Source organism: Opisthocomus hoazin, chromosome 10 (assembly GCF_030867145.1).
Source record: "Opisthocomus hoazin isolate bOpiHoa1 chromosome 10, bOpiHoa1.hap1, whole genome shotgun sequence".
Taxonomy (NCBI): Eukaryota; Metazoa; Chordata; class Aves; order Opisthocomiformes; family Opisthocomidae; genus Opisthocomus; species Opisthocomus hoazin.
The window spans coordinates 15,286,958-15,308,250 of NC_134423.1; the positions used below are offsets into that span (position 1 = coordinate 15,286,958).

General features: G+C 40.4%; 1 protein-coding gene across 8 annotated transcripts in view; it reads right to left on the reverse strand.

Annotated features, from left to right (window-relative positions):
* Nucleotides 1–21,293, reverse strand: part of ENTREP2 (endosomal transmembrane epsin interactor 2) — a 168,630-nt gene that overhangs the window by 1,331 nt on the left and 146,006 nt on the right. For 5 of the 8 annotated variants that reach the window (XM_075431687.1, XM_075431685.1, XM_075431692.1 and 2 more), the window contains 6 exons: nt 19,993–20,153; nt 19,241–19,376; nt 11,333–11,408; nt 7,936–8,526; nt 2,265–2,339; nt 1,238–1,566 (listed from right to left, as the gene is read on the reverse strand). In XM_075431687.1, the coding sequence (XP_075287802.1) occupies nt 1,238–1,566; nt 2,265–2,339; nt 7,936–8,526; nt 11,333–11,408; nt 19,241–19,376; nt 19,993–20,153 (1,368 nt within the window). The remainder of the gene's footprint in view (nt 1–1,237; nt 1,567–2,264; nt 2,340–7,935; nt 8,527–11,332; nt 11,409–19,240; nt 19,377–19,992; nt 20,154–21,293) is intronic. The other 3 variants (XM_075431690.1, XM_075431689.1, XM_075431688.1) reach the window with 2 other exon arrangements.

The following is a 21,293-nucleotide window of genomic DNA, read 5'->3' on the forward strand; positions in this document are numbered from 1 at the left end:
TTGTTTTGTGAGAAACTATGGCTTTTTCATTTAAAGAAAATTGTTTTCAACATTCTAACCTTGAGGATCTAATGACCTATAAATTTTGCAAAGCAGTAAAATTGTTAGAATTTAATTCCATACTGACACTCTGTTAAGCATGTCCTGATAGCACTGCTTTTCTACCCATGTGACTACAGAGGTAACTGATACGGTCCTACTTCTTTGTTCTACTTCATAGGTAACAAAAACAGTCTTGCGGCAAGCTTTATTAAATGCTTTATGTTTCCTGCTACTCATCAAAATATCTCATATGCTGTTTAAGTGTTATTACATCATATTTTATTACTTAGCCAGTTTCCCTCATTTAGGGATCAGCAGACTAATACCACAGAAATTACAGTGTCTGAGAAGGGGGGGAACAGCCCCAGGTGTGTATCCGCAATTGTCTGTCCAGCTCTGTGGAAATCCTACAGGCAACCTCGACGTGGTTACTCAGAGCTAAGAGCATTCTGCTTTTAAAATCTGACAACATTAAAAGGAACTTCACTTCTATAGCTGTCATTCTGGTGACAATATTAGCAAAAGGTGATTCATCACTTTTCTTCCTCCAAAAAAGATTTATTATTAAACTTGCATTAGATAACAAAATTTGCTGCCACTACTAATTCCTTCGTTTTGTAGGACTCCTTTCAAGCATTGTGTCTGTTTTATTATCACTCAAGGTAAGAAGATGCAGTATTCCTTCATTTGGCAAAGCACAATTTCTCAATTCTTTTTCTTACAAAGCAAGAGTTATTACCGTTCTAGTCAGGAGTAAGGGTAACTGCACTGTTCTGTTCTGATAGATCATGGCCCTGCTGATGTATCCACCCATTTTTTTCAGCCAGTAGCTTATGCTGTACAAATACACTGGCCTGAAAAAGCAACAGATCCAAGTCCGCTCTGTGTATCTCTGTATATAAACACAAATTCATGTATGGAACACTCACAAGTGCAGAAAGAGGTTGGAAATAAGAAAGGATGATTATCAATGTGTAAATATCAGTTCCCTATAGATCTCCTAGGATATTACTCAGTCCAGCTGAAGAATTTTAAATGCATTCATGAGTGCTTCAGTGTAAAAAGCACTGCTGCCCAAAATAATTAATTATTTCTTACTGAGGCCATGTTACTATAAAAAAAAATTTTGTACGAACTGTCTGAAGTACTTGTGTCTACCATGGTTGAACAAATCTTTAGAACGTAAATGGCCTACCTGGTCTATAATATTGGCACTGAAGATGGCTTCTTCCATGTGTCTCTCATCAGATTTTATTACTGATCGTATGCTGTTCACTACATGACGTACTTCTGGAGGAAGATTACAGTTTGAATGTTCCAAAAATTTTGCCACTAAAATTTTTGTGTCTTTATAGGCCTTAAGGTCCACTAAAGAGTGTGGTCGCTCTTTTGAGACTGTGTGCAAAGCCTTTGGCTTTAGGCGTAGATCAGTTTTCCTTGTATCCCTCTGTTTTCCAGTTGGTAGGACACTGCTCAAAGAATGCTGACAAGCAGAGGCAGCCACATGAGAACCAGAAACAGGAACTAAAAAAGGGGGGGAAGAACATCTTTAAAGTAATAGTTTAAAAAAAGGAAAAAAAAAAAAGAAAAAAAGAAAAAGAAAAAAAGGCAAAACAAATACAGTCACAAAAGTTTTTACTTTGTGGGAAAATGTCTGTTTTGTCTTAAGAACAAAAACACGCAATCAAGGAAACACTGAAAAATGGGTAAATTTAACCAGGGGTCACCAGTAAAACTCTTTGTTGTGACCAAGCAGGACTGCATTGAGGAGGAGTGGGTAGGTAATAAAGTACTTCATAGATCACGGACATTTTCGTTACCTTTACTTTCAGGGACTTCAGCTGACCTTAATGGTAAGGGGAAACACCAGCTACTCTGTGTTACATATGTAACTTGTAATGCTTTAGCCCGCCCCCCAAAGGATAAAGTTCCCCTTATTTCTAGGCCTTGAAAACTGTAAGCAGTGAATAATACAAAAGAGATCAGTATGAAATACAGAGAAAGCAAAAATGCTGAACTAAACCGGAGGACTTCATTTGCAGCATCTGTTTTCACTCAAAGGCTGGTTCCATCAGGATTGTACATCATATATGTATGCTGTTAGCAAGTGATTTTTCTGCCCTGAATTTTCTAGAGCTTGTTTCTCTATCATAAGTTTTAAATTGTTTTTAAAATAAGTGAAGGAAACCCATATGAACCTGCTTTAGAAAACTACTCCTCACCTGCTTCTAATGTAGCTGGAGATAATCCTGCATCTTGACACTGGCTACATATAGGAGTCCAGGCACAATTATCACCTTTAACCAGAGAGAGACAGAAAGAGCACAATCAACCCCTGCTATCCTCTGCCCAAAGCAAGGAAAAATACATTGGAATCTTTTATTATGTCCTTTACAGAAAGAAACTACTCAGAAGAAATACTACTTGCAAGAGGTCTGTTCATAAAGAGAAGCTACTCTATACAGAAATGTCCTGTAAGCTGTTAAATAAATACAAACAGACAGATACAGTTCCTGCTTGATCCTCTGTTATCCAGCTATCAAATCCTAAATATTTCAGGCCTAAGTGCTGAAGCTACGGAAGGCTCCTTGACAGGGGCACATCGCAGACTTTCCTGTCTTTCCTTGGCAGACAGAATTTATCTTAGAAAATTGGAAAGATTAATCCCTCTTATTTCTACAAAACCAGCATTTCACTCAATATTTCTACCTCCCTTTTTTATGGATTCTCATTCTTTGGAGGACAAATGCTATCCACCACTTCTTCGATTAATGGGTAGGTGACCACTATGGCTACTGATGGTCCAATCAATAACACATGGTTACAGAGCATCTACCAACAGCTCTGGACACAGTTGCCTTCTAAGGACAGAATTCCTGGGATGCCAGCACCAGGATCAATGATGATGAGATCATGCTATACAGTATTTACTAGTGCTGTTTTTTTGATCTCAAGCTTCTAATAATCAAGATGGAATAAACCCTTACTTTTATGCTAACGCTGTTTACATATGTTTCCAAGACTAAAAGCTATTTTGAACTTCTAGGTAGAAGAGGTTTTCTTCCATGTCTTCAGGGAAAGTTTATAATGAAAAGCTGGTATAATCCTCTCCAGTAGAATTACTAATTAAATGAAGGAAAACAAAAGATGCTACAAACAGAAAATCTGTAAGAAATTAAGAAAGACAGCTTCTATTCTGTCTTCAATTTACTTTATTATGCTGAAGTACTGCAACACAAGAATCATGGCGTGCTTATTACGAGGAGACACTTCAGAGGTTCTGTCTTCCCATCTATTACTATACTGCTTAATGTACTTGCTGCACAGTCAAAACTACACCACTAGACATTATCCTGAATTATCTGGAACACAGACACTACAATAATCACTAAGGCACTTAACTGATACAGCCACATGGTCTACCATATTTGATTATAACTTAAGATTATTGTAAGAAACATCAGTTCTAGAAGTTGATTTTATCCTCCTTTTCCATGATAAACTTTATGGGGAAAAGACAGAAAATGTGCAAACTACTCATTTATAAATATTTTTTTAAGAGGGAACTATTTCTTCCAGAGATTATATGTGAACCCACCATACTTACACTGTCCAGGAACTACACAGCGACTATAAAGGCACCTCTTAAACTGAACTTTCATCTATAATTTCCCTACGAGGAATGACGGATACCTTAAAATACATGCAACATCCCTGTGTCAATTAATTTATGTTCCAAAGCATGTGCAGTGCAATCACGGTAACATTCAATACCCATTTAACAAACCCCTAACACAGGAAATTTCAAGGTTGCACTTCTAAATCTCTTCACGCTGACTTGTACAGGGACATTAATGAGAAGATAAATTTTTTTCTTAAAGTAGAAAGACAGGGTCCTAAGACAAAACCAAACCCCACTTATCAATCTGACCACTGTCTTTCCCATTTGTGAACATGCCTGAAGCTCCTCCACTCCTCAGTTCTCCAAAATCCTCAGTATGTCTCTCACATGAGTTATTAGCATTAATGATGTGTAGTTACAGCTCTAACTTTCATATGGTCAGTCTATTTGACCAGTTCTGCTTCAGGATGATTTTAAAAAATAAGTGTATGTTACTGAAAAAAAAAGCAAAACACTTTTTCTTCTGGGTTTGTTAGTTGATGGAGCTCAGTTGGTTCCCTTTGTCAATTGCTCAACTCTGTGGATGTATTTTAAAATTCTGCACAGAGACCTATAGATCAATAGCCAGACATGAAAAATCTAGATCAAATGCCTTTTTAAAGTTATAAAGACCATAAAGAACTTCAGCTGTGTGTCACAGCTTAGAAAAATAAGCTTCAGGTCTACTACAAACAGCTGGTCCATGTTATTAGAATTGTGCTGCTTCTAACCTATGTATGATTTCCAAATGAAGTTTAACAAAAACTAGAGGAAGAAGTAGCGATGTGAAGCTGTGAAAACCTTCAGAGTAAAAGTCTGAAAAACTGTAGTTTGCCAAACACATAAATGAAAGAAACATGCACATCTAAACTCAAGTGCTTCACTTAAATTTTAAAGAGGCTTCTGTGGGTTGCAAAAAAACAGCAAACTAGGTCAGTACAAACACATTCCCTCTGAGTTACTTTTTCTCTTGCTCCCCCCCTCAGCTGTGTGTATATCAGTATCTCTAGAACCTTCTCTGCCCATTTATTACAAACTTTGCTACGCACAGATAAATCTCTGTAATGTTTAACCCGTGTCCCTCAACTCATGTAGGGTTAAGAACTTGGAAATTAGTCAAAATAATTCCTATAACGCCACTTCTCCAGAAAAGATGATGGATGTATTGAGGACATGTTAAAAATGAAGGCAGGCAGAGCATCTGGTCTACCAGGTGTCCCAGCAGTCAGCTAGAACATGTAGATATGGCTGCCTACAGTAATCTCTCAAACACTACTCAAAGAGCATATGGAGCACAATATGGAAAACTTACAGAGCGTGATCCAGAAGAGAAAGGGCTGCTCCTCTTGTCTTTGGCACAGTAGAAAGGATTCAGAAATTCCTACTGTCTGCACAGCAGCTTCATAGCACGTGTATCACAGAATCATAGAATACTTTGAGTTGGAAGTGACCTTCAAAGGTCATCTACTCCAACACCCCTTCATTATTTTTGTATCTACATACTATATGCCACTTGGTATATTAAAGTATCTACAGCCCACAGAAGTGAAACTTTGTGCCTACAAGACAGCCACGGTCTCCCTCGTATCAAGCACTTCTTGTCTGAAAAGAGATGAATGGCAAACAGTCAGCCATAACAAATCATAGAATGCTTTGGGTTGGAAGGGACCTTTAGAGGTCATCCAGTGCAACCTCCCTGCAGTAAGCATGGACATCTTCAACCAGATCAGGCTGCTCAGAGCCCCATCCAACCTGGCCTTGAATGTTTCCAGGGATGGGGCACCTACCACCTCTCTGGGCAACCCATTCCAGTGTTTCACCACCCTCACTGTAAAGAATTTCTTCCTTATATCCAGTCTAAATCTACCCTCCCTTAGTTTAAAGCCATTACTCCGTGTCCTGTCACAACAGGCCCTGCTAAAAAGATTTTCCCCCTCTTTCCTATAGGCCACTTCAGGTACTGAAAGGCTGCTATAAGGTCTCCCCACAGCCTTCTCTTCTCCAGGCTGAACAGCCCCGACTCTCTCAGCCTGTCCTCGTAGGAGAGGTGCTCCAGCTCTTGGATCATTTTTGTGGCCTCCTCTGGGCCTGCTCCAACAGGTCCACATCTTTCCTGTGCTGAGGGCTCCAGGTGGGGTCTCACCAGAGCAGAGCAGAGGGGCAGAATCCCCTCCCTCGACCTGCTGGCCATGCTTCTCTTGATGCAGCCCAGGATACCGTTGCCCTTCTGGGCTGCGAGCGCATGTTTGTGGCTCATGTCCAGCTTTTCAGCCACCAGTGTCCCCAAGTCCTTCTCGGCAGGGCTGCCCTCAATCCCTTCATCCCCCAGCCTGTCCTGATAGTAGGGGTTGCCCCGGCCGAGATGTAGGACCTTGCATTTGGCCTTGTGGAACCGCATGAGGTTCACACAGGCCCACTTCTTGGGCTTGTCCTGGTCCCTCTGGATGCCATCCCATCCTTCTGGCGCATCAGCTGCACCACTCATCTTGGTGTCAGCTGCAAACTTGATGAGGGTGCACTTGATCTCGCTACGTGACTGATGAAAATATTAAACAGCACTGGTCCCACTACAGGCCCCTGAGGGACACCACTTGTCACCAATCTTCATCTGGACATCGAGCCATTGACCACTACTCTCGAGAGGTGTGAGAAGAGAGGCTGCCAGTGAAGACTGAGACAAAAAAGTTGTTGAGTACCTCAGCCTTCTCCTCCTCTGTTGATACCAGTTTGCCAGTCTTGCTCATCAGGAGGGGTACACTTTCTTTAACCTTCCTTTTCTGGCTGACATACCTGTAGAAGCCCTTCTTGTTATTCTTTGCATCCCTTGCCAAGTTCAGCTTCAGCCGCACTTTGGCCCTCCTACACAACCGGGCGGCATCCCTACACTCTTCCCAGGATACCTGTTCCTGCTTCCACTGCCTGTGCAGTCCCCTCTTGCCCTTTAGTTTGGCCAGCAGGTCTCAGCTCAGCCATGCTGGTCTCTGCCCTCCCTTGCCTGATTCCTTACACCTGGGGACCGAGAGCTCCTGCGCTCTATGGAAAGCATCCTTAAAGATCTGCCAGCTCTGTTCTGCTCCCCTGTCCCTGAGGGCCGCTTCTAAGGGGGTCCTTCTGACCAACTCCTTGAAGAGGTGGAAGTTTGCTTTCTTAAAATTCAGGGTCCTGACTTTACTCTTCGCCTGACCCTTATCCCTCAGGACTGTGAACTCCACCAGTGCACGATCACTGCAGCCCAGGCTGCCTCCAATCTTGACATCACCAATTAGCTCACCTGCGTTGGCGACCAACAGGTCCAGCATTGCATCCCCTCTGGTAGGGGTGTCTATTTTCTGTCTATATGCTAGAAAAATAAATTACATAAAATAAATGCAGGCTTCTAGATTAAACATTCACTTTTTCCTGGTCAGGATGCTGAGGCTAGATTTCTAAAAGGTAAAAAACATCCAATTATTAAGCTACGTATGAGCTCTAAACAGCTTACATCCTTTTTTAACACCTGCACTTTTCAAGTGGTTTAGACAGTTCTACATTCCTGCTATTATTTGATCGAGCCATTCTCTACTAAATCAAACATTTCTTTTCCACTAACAAGCAGATTTTTATGAAGACACACTGCTCAGCCAACAATGTCTCCTCTCTTCTTCCCTCCTTGTCTAAAAGGAGATTCATAGCAGAATATGCTTATCCACAACAGTCAAAAGCTTTCCTTTAAATTTATCATCTTGTCACATGCCTCATTCATTCCTTTGTCCTTTAAAACTTTTCACCGCACAGCCCAATTTGCCAATACACAGTCACACTCTGACTGCCTCTCACATGCCCCAATGCCATCACTGTCAGCATCACCTTCAGGAAACACAACCTGCTGTATTACAAGCCTGACAGCTCAGGTAATCGTTTTCTGAACAGACCCCAGCTACCACTCAACTTCTTAGTTTAGCTTCTCAGTAATAGAGTGGTAGAAGCATCTACTCAAGAGATGGTTTTCTGAGCAGTGCAGAAAGGCTGGTACAACTTAGAAAAGCCAAAATTGATTTCACTCTGTCCCTTTTCCATTTCCATTCTTCTTAAAAATTTTCAAATCTAGAAAATGTGCGTGGAACTAAAGCCTTCACACATAACTCGACCCTCATTGGAATGTTTCATATAATTTCCAGCAGCACCAATTACTGCATAAATCACATACCACTCATTTGTTCTGTGCTCCATCAGCCTTGTGGTACTACACCTACCTTCTGTATAAGACGAACACGATACAGGGTCACTAGTTGATCGGACTATATTTGAAATTCGGTGTTTTGTAATGTTATGCTGCTGGACACCACTCTCGTGGCTGCTCGCGTACGATGAAGTAGTTGCAGGCCCAAAACATGGAGAGGTCTGGGAAGCAACAGGAGGCTGGCTAAAGTCTGCACAGCACATTTTCTTTTGCTTCAGTGGCAGTGTGGCATTGCTCTCCTGAGCAGAACTCTTCAATTCTCTTTCTGAGGGGCTGAGATTCTCTGAGGAACATTCCAAGGACCTGCCGTGGGCACAGTTCTTTTCCTGTCCTGGAGACCTGTCTGTAGAGGCTTTGCTGTGGGAACTGTCATCCACATCAGGAAAACCTTCTGAGGGAGTTCTGTGGAACCTGCAGCAGGTGCTGTAATCCAGAGTGCTGCAGCTCTGGTCCGTAGCCCCTTTGGGGGTTGTACAGTAGGGAGAAAGATCTGCAGAATGGAGAAATCCGTGACCTTCCAGCGAACAAAGATCTTCAGAGGAGCAGCTATGGTCTGGGATATCAACAGCCTCAGACACCATCAAAGACGTGCTCTCAGCAGAAACTGCAAAATAAGAGATTCAGAGAAAAACAGACTTCTTGCCCCTCTCCCATCCCTCCCCCAGACCTGTTTTCAATATACTGATCTAAATTTAGTAATTGGCAAGTACATCAGTAATTACTCAAAAGCTTTCAGATGACAGAATGCCAAAGCAAAAAAGACTGAAGTAATTTACTTGTTTCTAGTGTCCTTCAGCAAAGACAATTTGTGCTGTCCTCAAGTATTTTCTTAAACTAATAAGCATGGTTGAGCACTGGTACCGAAGTATTATCTGTAACTACATTTGGACAGGAACTGCTCTTTCACTGCTAGTTTCTCTGGTAAACAGTGAGAGATTGCCTAATAGAAAAAGCAAAACTTTACACAAATGCTCAAAAAACACGGCTCTGATCACTTTTAAACCTATCGCTACTGTCAGTATTAGCTTTGCACCTAACACTTTCTAATCAATCATTTCCCTAAAGCATATATCTAAGTTCTTTACAAATGAGAATTCACCATTATATAACATCTCTGGCACACAAAATATGTGACACACAAACTTCAGATAGAAGCTAAACATTCTGTGCAAGGTCACATCTTCTTTGAAGCCCTTTGTATTAAAAATTAAGAGTGTTATCACTTCCTCTGTCATATCTACAAATATATGTTAAGGATGAAAATGACCCCTTGTATGAAGACAAGTATTTGGCTCTGCATTATTCCCAAAGTCATGACAAAAATAAAGAAAATAAAACTAGATCATCCAGGCTCCAGTAATATAGACAACACTTCTCCCATATCAGAGTGGAATTCCTTAAAGTCCTATATCTAAAATCAAAATATTTACAAAATACAAATCATATAGTTCTATTCAGCTCAGCAGCTTCTTATGCCCTTATTTGCATAACAGCTGTTGCTAACCATATTGATGAGACAAATGTATTTTAACTGTTTTGTTCAGGAATCAAAAAATAGGATCTTTTAGTGAGTTAGAGAATGTTTGTTAAGTGTTCCCATATTTTGAGGTCTAGGAAGCAGAAAGCTTTCTACAATATTGGGAAATTAACTATCAAAATGAAAATCAAATATTCATGAAGTTGGATTTTATGAAGGACATTTTGTTCTTACATAACATGAATCACAACTATTTTCTTTTGGGGCTTCCAGGAAATAAATTTGTAACACCTACAAGGCAATAATAACACTGCCAAAAAGGACATAAAAATCAATAATGGAAATACATCTCCTCATCTATATTATTCTAAAAATGCATACTATGTACTGCTTATTATGAGTTAGGGGCAAAGCTGCAGTGGTTTATTGGGCCATTCATATTTGTGATGAGTCCCCAAACATTTTTTACCTAGTTAGATGATTCTTTGCAACATACTCTCTTAACTCAAGCTTCGAAATATCTGTAAAGTTTGTGTGGATAAATGAAAGCATCCAGTTTGTGCTGTCTTCAGAGCACACATCTTCACTGTCCAAACTCTCTGGTTTGATTCGATTTAATTGATAATTAAAGTGTGGTTGGTTGTGCCATTTGCTACCTGGACTCAAGGGCCTTAAACTGCATTTACAGCTTTTTCCTAGTCTACTCTTCCACTGGCATGGTTTTTCTGGTACTACAGACAGCAGGAGGAGGGGCCTGAAGCAGATGAGAAGCAATTACGGCTCAAAAGACATGGAATGGTGGCACCTCACTGATTTTAGATGAACAAGATATGCCCGAGGACCTTCCTTTCATGTGCGCGCAGCACAATAATGTAATGTCAAAACCTTAGCTTGAGAGCTGGTCCTCTGCTTATCAATAGTCAAAACTCTAGCACTGGCCTTAAAATTTAGACTTTTATATGTAGATGTGAAATCCAAATGTACTTACAAACTTTAGAAACTAGCTCTGTAGACACAGCCCTTGTTAACTTAAAAACTAGTCACCTGCCGCTGTCATGGCCCATTGCAGCTGTCAAACACCAGGTTTAAAAAAAAATTAGTACTTAGCAGTAGTTGAAGGTGACCACTGGTGGCTCTGGAAACTGAAATCCTTCTCCACAGAACAGACACTCTGCGTGTGTAGGAACAGATGCTCCTCACTGATCTGCTAAGCTGTCAGTCCCACTCTGGATGCTAGGCGAGAGAGTACTGTTTCTCCATCTTGGACCACTCCGTCACCACCCCTCTGCCCATAAGCATACTATCTGAGAACACCTGCCAGCCTATTCATGAATATGATATGAATATGATGTAGAAAAAGTATTTAATGGACGTTTTAGTATAATAATTATTTCATACAAACTCCTCAACATCACATGATCCATGGAGGCTGTAATGTTTAAAAAGCCCTCCATATCAACAGATGTGGTAAGAAGGCCTATTCTAGTAACTTCTAAATTCTAAACAAACAGGCTCTGTGCTGCTACTCATCTACTTGCATTCACAACAACTACGCTTCAGGCAGCAAGCTTCCTATTCAGGCTTCTGGAAGCCATGTGGAAACTATGTGGAAAAGGCATGTGGACTATTAGGAAGGCACCCTTGGTGGCTGATAATGAGCAACAAACTACCAGTTATGCATATGACTCTTCAAAGAGAAATGACAGTTGCCATATCTGACTCAAAGCACTTTATAGAGCATGCTTTGCTGAGTAAAATTCTCCTCTGCGTTTCCAGCCACATCAGTTTATGACTGTGAAAAGATTCTTCTTGCCATGAACAATCTGAAAGCAAATCCTTCTCTCTCTGTTGGGAGGGGCAGAAGAGAAAGAAACGGCCACTCAAAAATCCTACTACATCTTTCTCATGGAGACAAACACAATGCTATGATCACCTTGTGTGCTGAAGTCCAGGGTCATGTTCCTCTCACCCAAGCTTGATTCAGATACTTGCTCATGAGTACCAGTGACCTAAATGAAAATTGTTTAAGGAAACAGCACAGTAATCTGCAATTTACCAAAACAAAGTATAGCGCTGATGATCTTAAGAACACACCCGACAAAGTGACACTGCTATTCAGATTGAAAGCTATTTAAGGATATAGTATTTTACAAAGTCTTTGGCTCAGGAACAAATGTAGGGCAAAGGAACATGCTTAAAGCAATTTTTCATTTTTACAGAATCTACAAGCTAAATTCGTGATAGAACAGTTTGGGTTGGAGGGGATCATCTGGTTCCAACCCCCCTGCCATGGGCAGGGACCCTTCCACCAGACCAGGCTGCTCAAAGCCCCGTCCAGCCTGGCCTTGAACCCTGCCAGGGAGGGGGCAGCCACAGCTCCTCTGGGCAGCCTGGGCCAGGGCCTCAAAGCCCTCAGAGTAAAGAATTCATTTCTTAGATCCGATCTAAATCTCTTCCAGTCTAAAACCATTATCCTTTGCTCTATCCGTACAGGCCCTTGTAAAAAGTCCCTCTCCAGCTTTCTTGTAGGCCCCTTCAGGTACTGGAAGGCCTCAATAAGGTCTGCCCGCAGCCTTCTCTTCTCCAGGCTGAACAGCCCCAACTGTCTCAGCCTGTCCTCACAGCAGAGGTGTTCCAGCCCTCTGATCATTTCTGTGGCCTCCTCTGGCCCCGCTCTGACAGCTCCATGTCTGTCCTGTGCTGAGGGCTCCAGAGCTGCATGCAGGACTCCAGGTGGGGTCTTACCAGAGCAGAGCAGAGGGGCAGAATCCCCTCCCTCGACCTGCTGGCCACGCTTCTCTTGATGCAGCCCAGGGTACAGTTGGCCTTCTGGGCTGCGAGTGCACACTGCTGGGCCATGCTGAGCTTCCCATCAACCAGCATGCCCAAGTCCTTCTCCTCTGGGCTGCTCTCAATCCATTCCCTGCCCAGCCTGTATTTATGCTGGGGATTGCCCCGACCCACGTGCAGGACCTTGCACTTGGCCTTGCTGAACTTCATGAGGTTTGCACAGGCCCACCTCTCCAGCCTGTCAAGGTCCCTCTGGATAGCATCCCTTCCTTACAGCATATCGACTGCATCACACAGCTTGGTGTCATTGGCAAACTTGCTGGGGGTGCACTCATTGCCACTGACCATGTCACTGACAAAGATGTTAAACAGCGCTGGTCCCAATACCAACCCCCAAGGAACGTCACTCGTCACTGGTCTCCACTTGGACACTGAACCATTGACTGCAGCTCTTTGGGTGCAACCATCCAGCCAATTCCTCATCCACCAAGTGGTCCATCATCAAATCCATGTCTCTCCAGTTTAGAGACAAGGATGTTGTGCAGGACACTGTCAAATGCTTTGCTCAAGCCCAGGTAGATGATGTAGGTTGCTCTTCCCTTATCCATCAACACAGTGACCCATCGTAGAAGGCCACCAAATTTGTCAGGCATGATTTGCCCTTAATGAAGCTGTGTTGGCTGTCACCAATCACCTCCTTATTTTCCATGCGTCTTATCATAGTACACAGGAGGATCTGCTTAATGATCTTGCCAGGCACAGAGGTGAGACTGACTGGCCTGTAATTCCCTGGGTCTTCCTTTCTACCCTTTTTTAAAATGGGGATTATGTTTCCCCTTTTCCAGTCAGTGGGAACGTCACCAGACTGCCACCACTTCTCAAACATGATGGACAGTGGCTTAGCAACTTCATCTGCCAGTTCTCTTCAGGACCTGCGGATGCACCTCATCAGGTCCCATGGACTTGTGCACCTTCAGGTTCTTTAGATGGTCTCAAACCTGATCTTCTCCTACAGTGGCCCATTCTTCATTCTCCCAGTCCCTGCCTTTGCCGTCTGTGACTTGAGCAGTGTGGCTGGAGCGCTTGCCAGTGAAGACTGAGGCAAAAGAGTCATTGAGTACCTCAGCCTTCCCCATATCCCGGGTAACCAGGTCTCCCGTTTCCTTCCAGAGGGGGACCACATTTTCCCTAGCCTTCCTTTTATCACTGATGTACCTGTAGAAGCTTTTCTTGTTGCCCTTGATGTCCCTGCTCAGATTTAATTCTAACAGGGCTTTAGCTTTCCTAACCTGGTCCCTGGCTGCTCAATTCGTCTTGAATTCAAGGCAGCTGGGGCTGTAGGCCCACATCACAAAACTTAATGTCTACAATGCTTAAAACTAATGGTTTTATTAAAAGCAATCTCTTTTTCTACGGTCTGCATTTTTCCATATTATGCTTTTTTCCCCACCACATTTTATCACCCCAAAATACAGAACAGAAACCATAAAAACAAGCACAAGCGCAGTATTTTCCTTTGGTTATTTGCTGAGATGTTAACACCTAATGTATTTTCAAGCCCAAAGAATATCATTGCCACCCAAGGTGGCTGATGCAGGGTGCTCTCCAGCCTATTAAACACTGCTGAAGGGAGGTAATACTAGGACTCACCTTTTTTCTGAAAGGATGGATCTAAGTGGGCAACTTCCCTTCACTTTTGAGAATCATGTGAACAAAGTATAGAATCGGTCCTGCTGGAAAGATTTGATCCACAAACACCTGAAATTTAGGAAATTATCCTTCTATTGATTTTAATAGACTTTGGATTGGACCTTGTTGCCAGTCTCATTAGATTTTTAGCAGTTCTATGGGATCGTGATTATTAAAAAAATGGTTCCAATAAATAGCTGGTGACAATAAATGACAAAAATATAAAAAGAAAAGTCGAAGGGAATGAGATCGATACCATTTTTAGCAGAAAGCATCATATCTGCTTCTGTCTGTAGGGCCACAATTAACTAGTAAAAGCTCATTACGGTTGGTGACAGTCTAGAAATAACCATCAGTCACCCCTGTGAAATCCTTTTTGTCAAGAGCTTAATTTGTATCAGGCCTTCTAAAAAATTGAATGTGACACTATTGCTCTGAAGCTATTAACAAAAGAGCTTCCAGTGCACATGCCAGTGTAGATTAATATACACTTATATGCAATTTTTTTATATCTATCTGTCTGTCTGTCTGTCTGTCTATCTATCTATCTATCTATCTATCCATCCATCCATCCATCCATCGCTTACTATGATCAAGTGATCAGGAAATATTTTCTGATGCAAATTTAGTCTTTAAAAGCGATTTTAAGACTAAGGGTTAGCGAATACAACTCTAAACAAAGAAAGGTAGCCGACAAACTTTAACTGAGCAACAGATGGATAGAGGACTGGGAAGCAAAGGTGAAATCACTTATATTTTTAAGCAATTTGCTTGGAAATTCCTTAAAGGATCTTTCTTTATTGAAGCAGAGTATTGCACCTGGGGTAAAAAAAAAAATTAGTGGTGTCACTCTAAGTTGCAGACCATTCCTGGGAACGAACTGTGGAACTACTGGGAACTCACTGGAAAAGTGTTCTCAAATGCTCTTTGATGCTGGAGAAAATTCAGTCAGACTAAGTAGCTTTTGGATGACATAATATAATGTTTTAAGGGTGTTTGTTTCTTTTTAAAAATCTAGAGGTTCTTTTTAAATCTAGGTGGTTTCATAAATTCTTAATCATTGACAGGAAAATATCTGCTGAGTATTTGTGCTGAAACATTTACTGACCTTATAGATTCTTCCAGTCACCTGGCATCTGTAGTGACATTGTCTAGTACATATAAAATGACCTAGTACCTGTACAATGAGTTACATGCAAGGCTGAGGTTTTGGCAAACCTGTCTTAATGGAAAAGAACCATCTGCAGCTTTGATCTTGTAATTTAAAATAATGACAACATCATTGTACAGCATATGAAGCAAACTTAAGCCTTGTGAAAAAAGCTCTTAGCAATTCTTCAAACCAAAATATTGCATCTCTCAAAAAAATTACACTATTTTACAGGCAGAAGAAATACACCTATTGTATTTCCATACCTTAGTTTCCTATTACACAAACACTTCTAGATTACAACAGCTCAATCTTCATGTCTTTTTTTAATTCTCTACTTATCTTGCCAAAGGGAACAATTATAGCATCGACGGAATTTTTTTAACTGGGAATAAGACAGCTAAGCTCATTTAACAGAAGCCACAGAGCAGCAGTATTGTGCCTTGACATCGTGTTGGAGCAGAGCTCACACAGAACACACCACGGACCCAAGGTATATTCCAACATGGGTAGGAGACAAACTATTTTACCTTGCAGTTCGGTGTTAATACTGAGAGTCCTTTAAGTTCACCTATGGCAAGGAGTTGTGTCTTACTCAGGGAAACTACAGAGAGGAACTGTTCTCAGCCCTCTCCTCCATTAAATGAGATTTGCATCAGTCCTTTACATCCTTTTGAATTCAGAGGGACACAAAGGCTCAGCCACCATCCCTTCTCAGGCTCTGCCTCAATCTCAGAGGCTCCTACAGAGGCAGAAAAACCCTGCAGCAACATACCTAAAGACATGGGGCTGCACAAACAAGATAACATTCTTAGAGGTGACTCATTACTATGTGAATCAAAGGACACAGCCTCTCAACGTCTGGATGCTTGCATATATACTGCAGACTATATTGTATTATAGATTTCGCTAGTTGCAACTGCTGGAAATTAAAAAAACAAACAAACAAACAACAAACCCCACAACCAAATCCCAATACTATGACACATAGGACAAATTTACATGCACAGAAAGTGCTTCTTGAGACCAAATGCAAGACTGTGAATACTCCCCTCTACGTAAAATCCCCCACATACAGAAAAGCACTCATCATCTTTAAAGTTGATCTCTTAAGGGCCTCATTCACAACTAGCATCCTTAATAGTGGGAAAATGAGAGTTTTCAAGATTTCAGGCATTTAGAAGAAATCAGGAATATAATTTGTATTTTGGTTTCTTCTACTTTTTTCAGTATTTAGTGACATTTTGGGAAACATAAGCCATTTAAACTTATCTGATCAATGTGTTAATTTTTCCTTTTCCTTCCCTTGTTCTTTCTTCATAGAAAGAATTCTGCTTCACAAGAACAATTGCTGCATGTATGTTAAATGCATTTGGAATCGATTAACCTTCTTGCCTGAGGGAAGTAGAACCATGGTTTTAATTGTAGGAGGTAACACTGACAATTTTTAGTCAGGTCAGAGTTTGGGTTCATATAGGGATGGCATATAGAACATACTATATGCCTGTATGTTCATATAGGCATACAGGTTCCTGCACAGCCTAGGGTAACAAAATCTTATTGACTTGCACATTGTCAGACATAAAGCTGGTAAAGCCAGTCACTAAACTACCAATAGAAAAAGGAAAGACAAACAATGCCTTTATCAAGCCTGCACAGCCTACAGGTTAGTAAACCTTATAAAACGGTCACTGGTACAATTCACCCAGAACCCTGATCGGTTTGTTCTTGTCTTTTCCATATCCTAGTCAATACTTTGCATGGAAAACAGTGTGAAAAACACTTTTTTTTTGTAGTCATAAAGTGGGAATTCCTAATCAGTACAGATGACAGCAGCAATTTTTACTTAGATGCAATGACTTAAATTAGCACTGACATTTGTTGTCCATGAAATGCATGTAATATTGAGTCTAATTTGATACAATTTAATAATATTCTAAGGACCTCAATCCATTTAAAAACAAACAAAACCTATTGCTTGATGCTCAGTAAGAGGTTTTACAATTATGACATTATTGCATAATGGTTCCCAGAAGCACTTCTGTAGCTAAAGCTCTGCCATGATTTCCATTGCAAAGTCTGCCTTTGAGGGTTTTATAAATGGAGTTATTTCAGTTCATACTGTACTGTAGCTTGGTGTATATTATATGGGAACATTTGCATCATGTAAGAATTTAGGATTCCATTTTGTTCCTCTTGTAGACCTAAAACAGTCTTAGACTTTGGCTCCATTCCTCCATTTAACAGGCTCACTGGGACACTGACTGCAAAAAAATACGTTAGGGCTTTTGTTGTCAAGAAAAGTATCTGGCTACAAAGTCGCTGTGTAGGCTTTTGCTTGCATTGCCAACATACTTCACTTCTGATACTCAGTACCTGTTGCTATTTTGCTCCTACAAGCTCTCTGAACCGTACCAGGAATATAGCAACTCACTCCTGGTGAGAAACTTTGTCAGGGACCGCGCATCTCAACCTTCTTTTTTTCTCAGATGCTTGTCTTACTGTCTTAATAATCTTCTTGTGTATAACAGAAAAAAAATTATACAATTTCTTTAGTTTTATGGTTTCAGTTGTAGCTTCCCCCAGTGTGAAAAAAAAACCTAGCAAACTTTTCAATGTTACATTTTGAGGAAATGCAAAGTAGGCCCCTGTGTAATGTGGGTGCAATTTGGCAACCTGAACACACATATTTCCACAGTGCTCTATTAACAACTGATAAGCAATATCTAGAATGTTTGACTCCTTGAGTTTTTACTGAAGTCTGCAAGAAATTACAGTTTCTAAAAGTGATTTTAAGTATTTTCCCATTTGTGACAGCTGATACAATTATCACTTCAAGTAAACCTTTGCTCAAATTAGCTTTGGCTGTACATGCAGATACACTATAATTCTAGTTTCAGTTGACTTGACACTGTATAGTAAAAAATAAGGAAAAAAAGTGTAACATTAGTATTTGTCTGAAGTACACTAGATCCCTTCTCAAAGTTCAGAATAAAGGTGCTATGCACTCTCAAGAATAACTGTTTCTACCATGTAACAGCAGAAGCTGTGATATGGCATGTATATATATATATGGCAGTTATTTAACACTGTAACGCCAAGAATGTAAGCAATAGATAGAGAACGACAAGTTGCTTTCATAGGAAGAACACGTCTCTATCCTTCTATCATTCAAATCTTTGCTCCATACGGTTTATAACCAGCTAACGTAACACTGAAGCAGGAATCAGCTTCTAGCACTCTGGTGCCTGACAGGACCCTCCTTATGGAGGCTGTATCTCACAACCAGTAAAGCATAAATTTGGCACTGAGTTCAAGGCATCCTGTCAAGACCAGAGCATACCATTATAAGAACCTATACGATTACCAGATGCGCCAAGTACTTCTCCAGAACATGATCTGAAATCTGACATACGTTGGGGACTGCAAATATTGTTAATGTGAGGTTATTTACAGAGATTTTTGTTAGGAATTTTCAAGTACGTGTTCTACCTACACATAGAGTTTAAAATGGGAATTCATCATTATCTTGGCTCAGATCTCACACAGAGCAAAACCGCATGTCCAACGAGCTCTATGTTCTATATACACATACACAAATATACAGAAGTTATTAGCGTTACAAGTCAACAAGACACACAGTTATCCTTTTCCTTTATTAAACCTAAACTGTTGTACTGAGCTTCAACTAAAAGTAGTATATTAAAGTGATGCAAATCTACTATCATCAGTATTTGGAATAAAATACTTTACAACTGTAGGGATTTTTAAGAAAATAAACCTCACTAATTAGTTATTACTTACAGAAATTAAGAAATGTAATCTAACTTTAAAACATTATTATCCTTTTCAAATAAGGAAAAACACTGTGCTTTGGTGATTCTAATACATTCTTCTAAGTTTTTGTTACTGGCAGTCCATTATCATACAACATTTTTAATGGATAACAGCTGATATATTACTACTCGCATAAGCATTTACCCAACCGTGCACAAGAACATAAGGAGAATATACACTAAATAAAATTTGTTAAACACTTTTGAAGAGAATGGTCTGAAAAATGTCTTTAAAGAATATAAATATTTCCTAATGGTTGTTCCCCCAAAGTACAATTAGCTCCTAAATTATTTTAGATCATTAAATTTATCTAAAATTGTTTCACATTTTGAAAATTTGAAGACTATGTAAAGGATTTCTTTTGGCTTTCGTTACCTGACTGGCAGGCATCTCTCCAATCACTGCCTCATAAGGAGGGGGCAGCTCAGTTGGATACAGCATTCCTGGGCTGTTAATGGTTACTTCATATAAAGCGCTGAATGGGGAATGAGGAAAGTCCAAATGGAGACCTCTGTCAAAAAACACAAGAAAACTTAATAATTAAGAAATTGCATTGGATTTATTTGGTAAACTATTACCTACACCACAGTGATGCAGAGTGTTCTCTGAATTCAAAGCCAATATACTACAAAGAATTATATTGAAGAAATTTATTAGACAAGCAAAAGGAAGCCCTCGTTCACAGCGTAGCTTTAAAAACTGTATTTCATCTTGGATGCCATCTGTCTCTACCAGCCCATTTTGCAGTCATTAATGTCCTTCACTGCTCCACAATAATACACAGTAACTGCAATGATTTCCTTAGAAAATTAAATCTCATTTTCAACTTCAAGTGTATAATGTTAACAACTGCAAAAGAGTTACCTGTAAGCTGATCTCTGCTTTAAGTTCAGGCATTGTTATCCTTCTCTTAACTAAGTTCAATCACTTCCCTATTACAGCAGTGCTTTAACACAAATATTTCCAGGTGCATCCTAACACATTTGCAAAAAATATGTGTAATCTCTCTGGAAAAGAAGCACCTGATGTAAGCGAAGGGCATTACTTGGCTTCACATTCTTTGAAAGAGCCTCATAGTCTGTAGCTCAGAACTATGTGATGACTATAACTACAGGGAAGAGAATCACCTCTGTGCCTCTGTCACCGGTGTGCAGGTATATTCTGGTGGGTAGTAGGGTGGAGGTGGTATTGGTGGTATGAACTCATCAAAATCCAAGGTTTGATGCAGAATAGTTCCATGTGGAGTCATGCAGTCAGGATTCGTAGAATGTGGCCTCTGTGGCAGAAACTGAAAATGAACATGTCAGGTTCCTTCAAATGGTAGAAACCTTATCACCAATAATAAAAATTTTAATAAAAGGTCAGTATTAGCAACCTTGACCAATACCCAATTTCATTAATATCCATACTGAAATGAAAGAGACACTCCTGGAAGCATAAGAATACTTGCGATCAGTGAGGAGTGTGAGTCAAATTGCCAAAACACAACACCAAGTTTTACTAAAGACACAGAGGCCTGTGCCTCAAAGTCAATCACTTAGGATGCAGAACAGAGACATTTAAAATTAAACAGCTTTGCAAGAAATAATTCTACCTTGTAATACAATTTTATTATAGCACTACATAATCAGCTGTATTTTAATAACTGATGAACAACAGACACAACTATTAAAAAACCTGTTTGCATGGTTTTGTTTCCAATCTGAAATGTCTTGTGCTTATAGAGAAAAAAAGAACCCCATCCCCCCAAAAACAAATAAAACAAACTAGAAACAAGATACCACATATTAAATTTTGAATAAGACAACTACAAACATCCCACCTATTTTTCACTTTCAAATAAAGGGCCATTTTTATTACTCATATAAAATAAAACATTCTTAATAACCAGTTGTGGTTTGGTGATACAGACACTGCACACTGTCCTGGGTTTGGCCAGGACAGGACAATTTTCACCAGGAGCCAGGAGGGGACACAGCCGGGCAGGCTGACCCAAACTGGCCAAACAAACGGGGTACTTGATACCATGTGCTGTCATGCTGGGTTCTGTGTGGGGGAGCTTAGTTGCGGCTTGGGAGCGCGCTGGGCATCCGGTGGTGAGAGAGTTGCTCTGTCTATTCCCCTGACTTTTTTGTATAGTCTTCTTATCGGTATTGCTGTTGTTTCCTTTGCTGTTCTGTTAAACTGTCCTCATCCTGACCCAGGAGTTTTGCCTTTTCTTCCCATTCTCCACCCTACCCCAGCAAGGGGAGGGGTGGTCCTTTGTTGCTGGCCAGGGCTAAACCACGACACACGCTGATATTGGGTATAAATGTTTTAAATACTGGTATGAAAGCAAGAAAAACCTTTGTTCATATAAACATCTCAAAACCAGAAAGAAAATAACCACACTGAATAATAAAAAAAGTAACAATACTGAGAACTACTG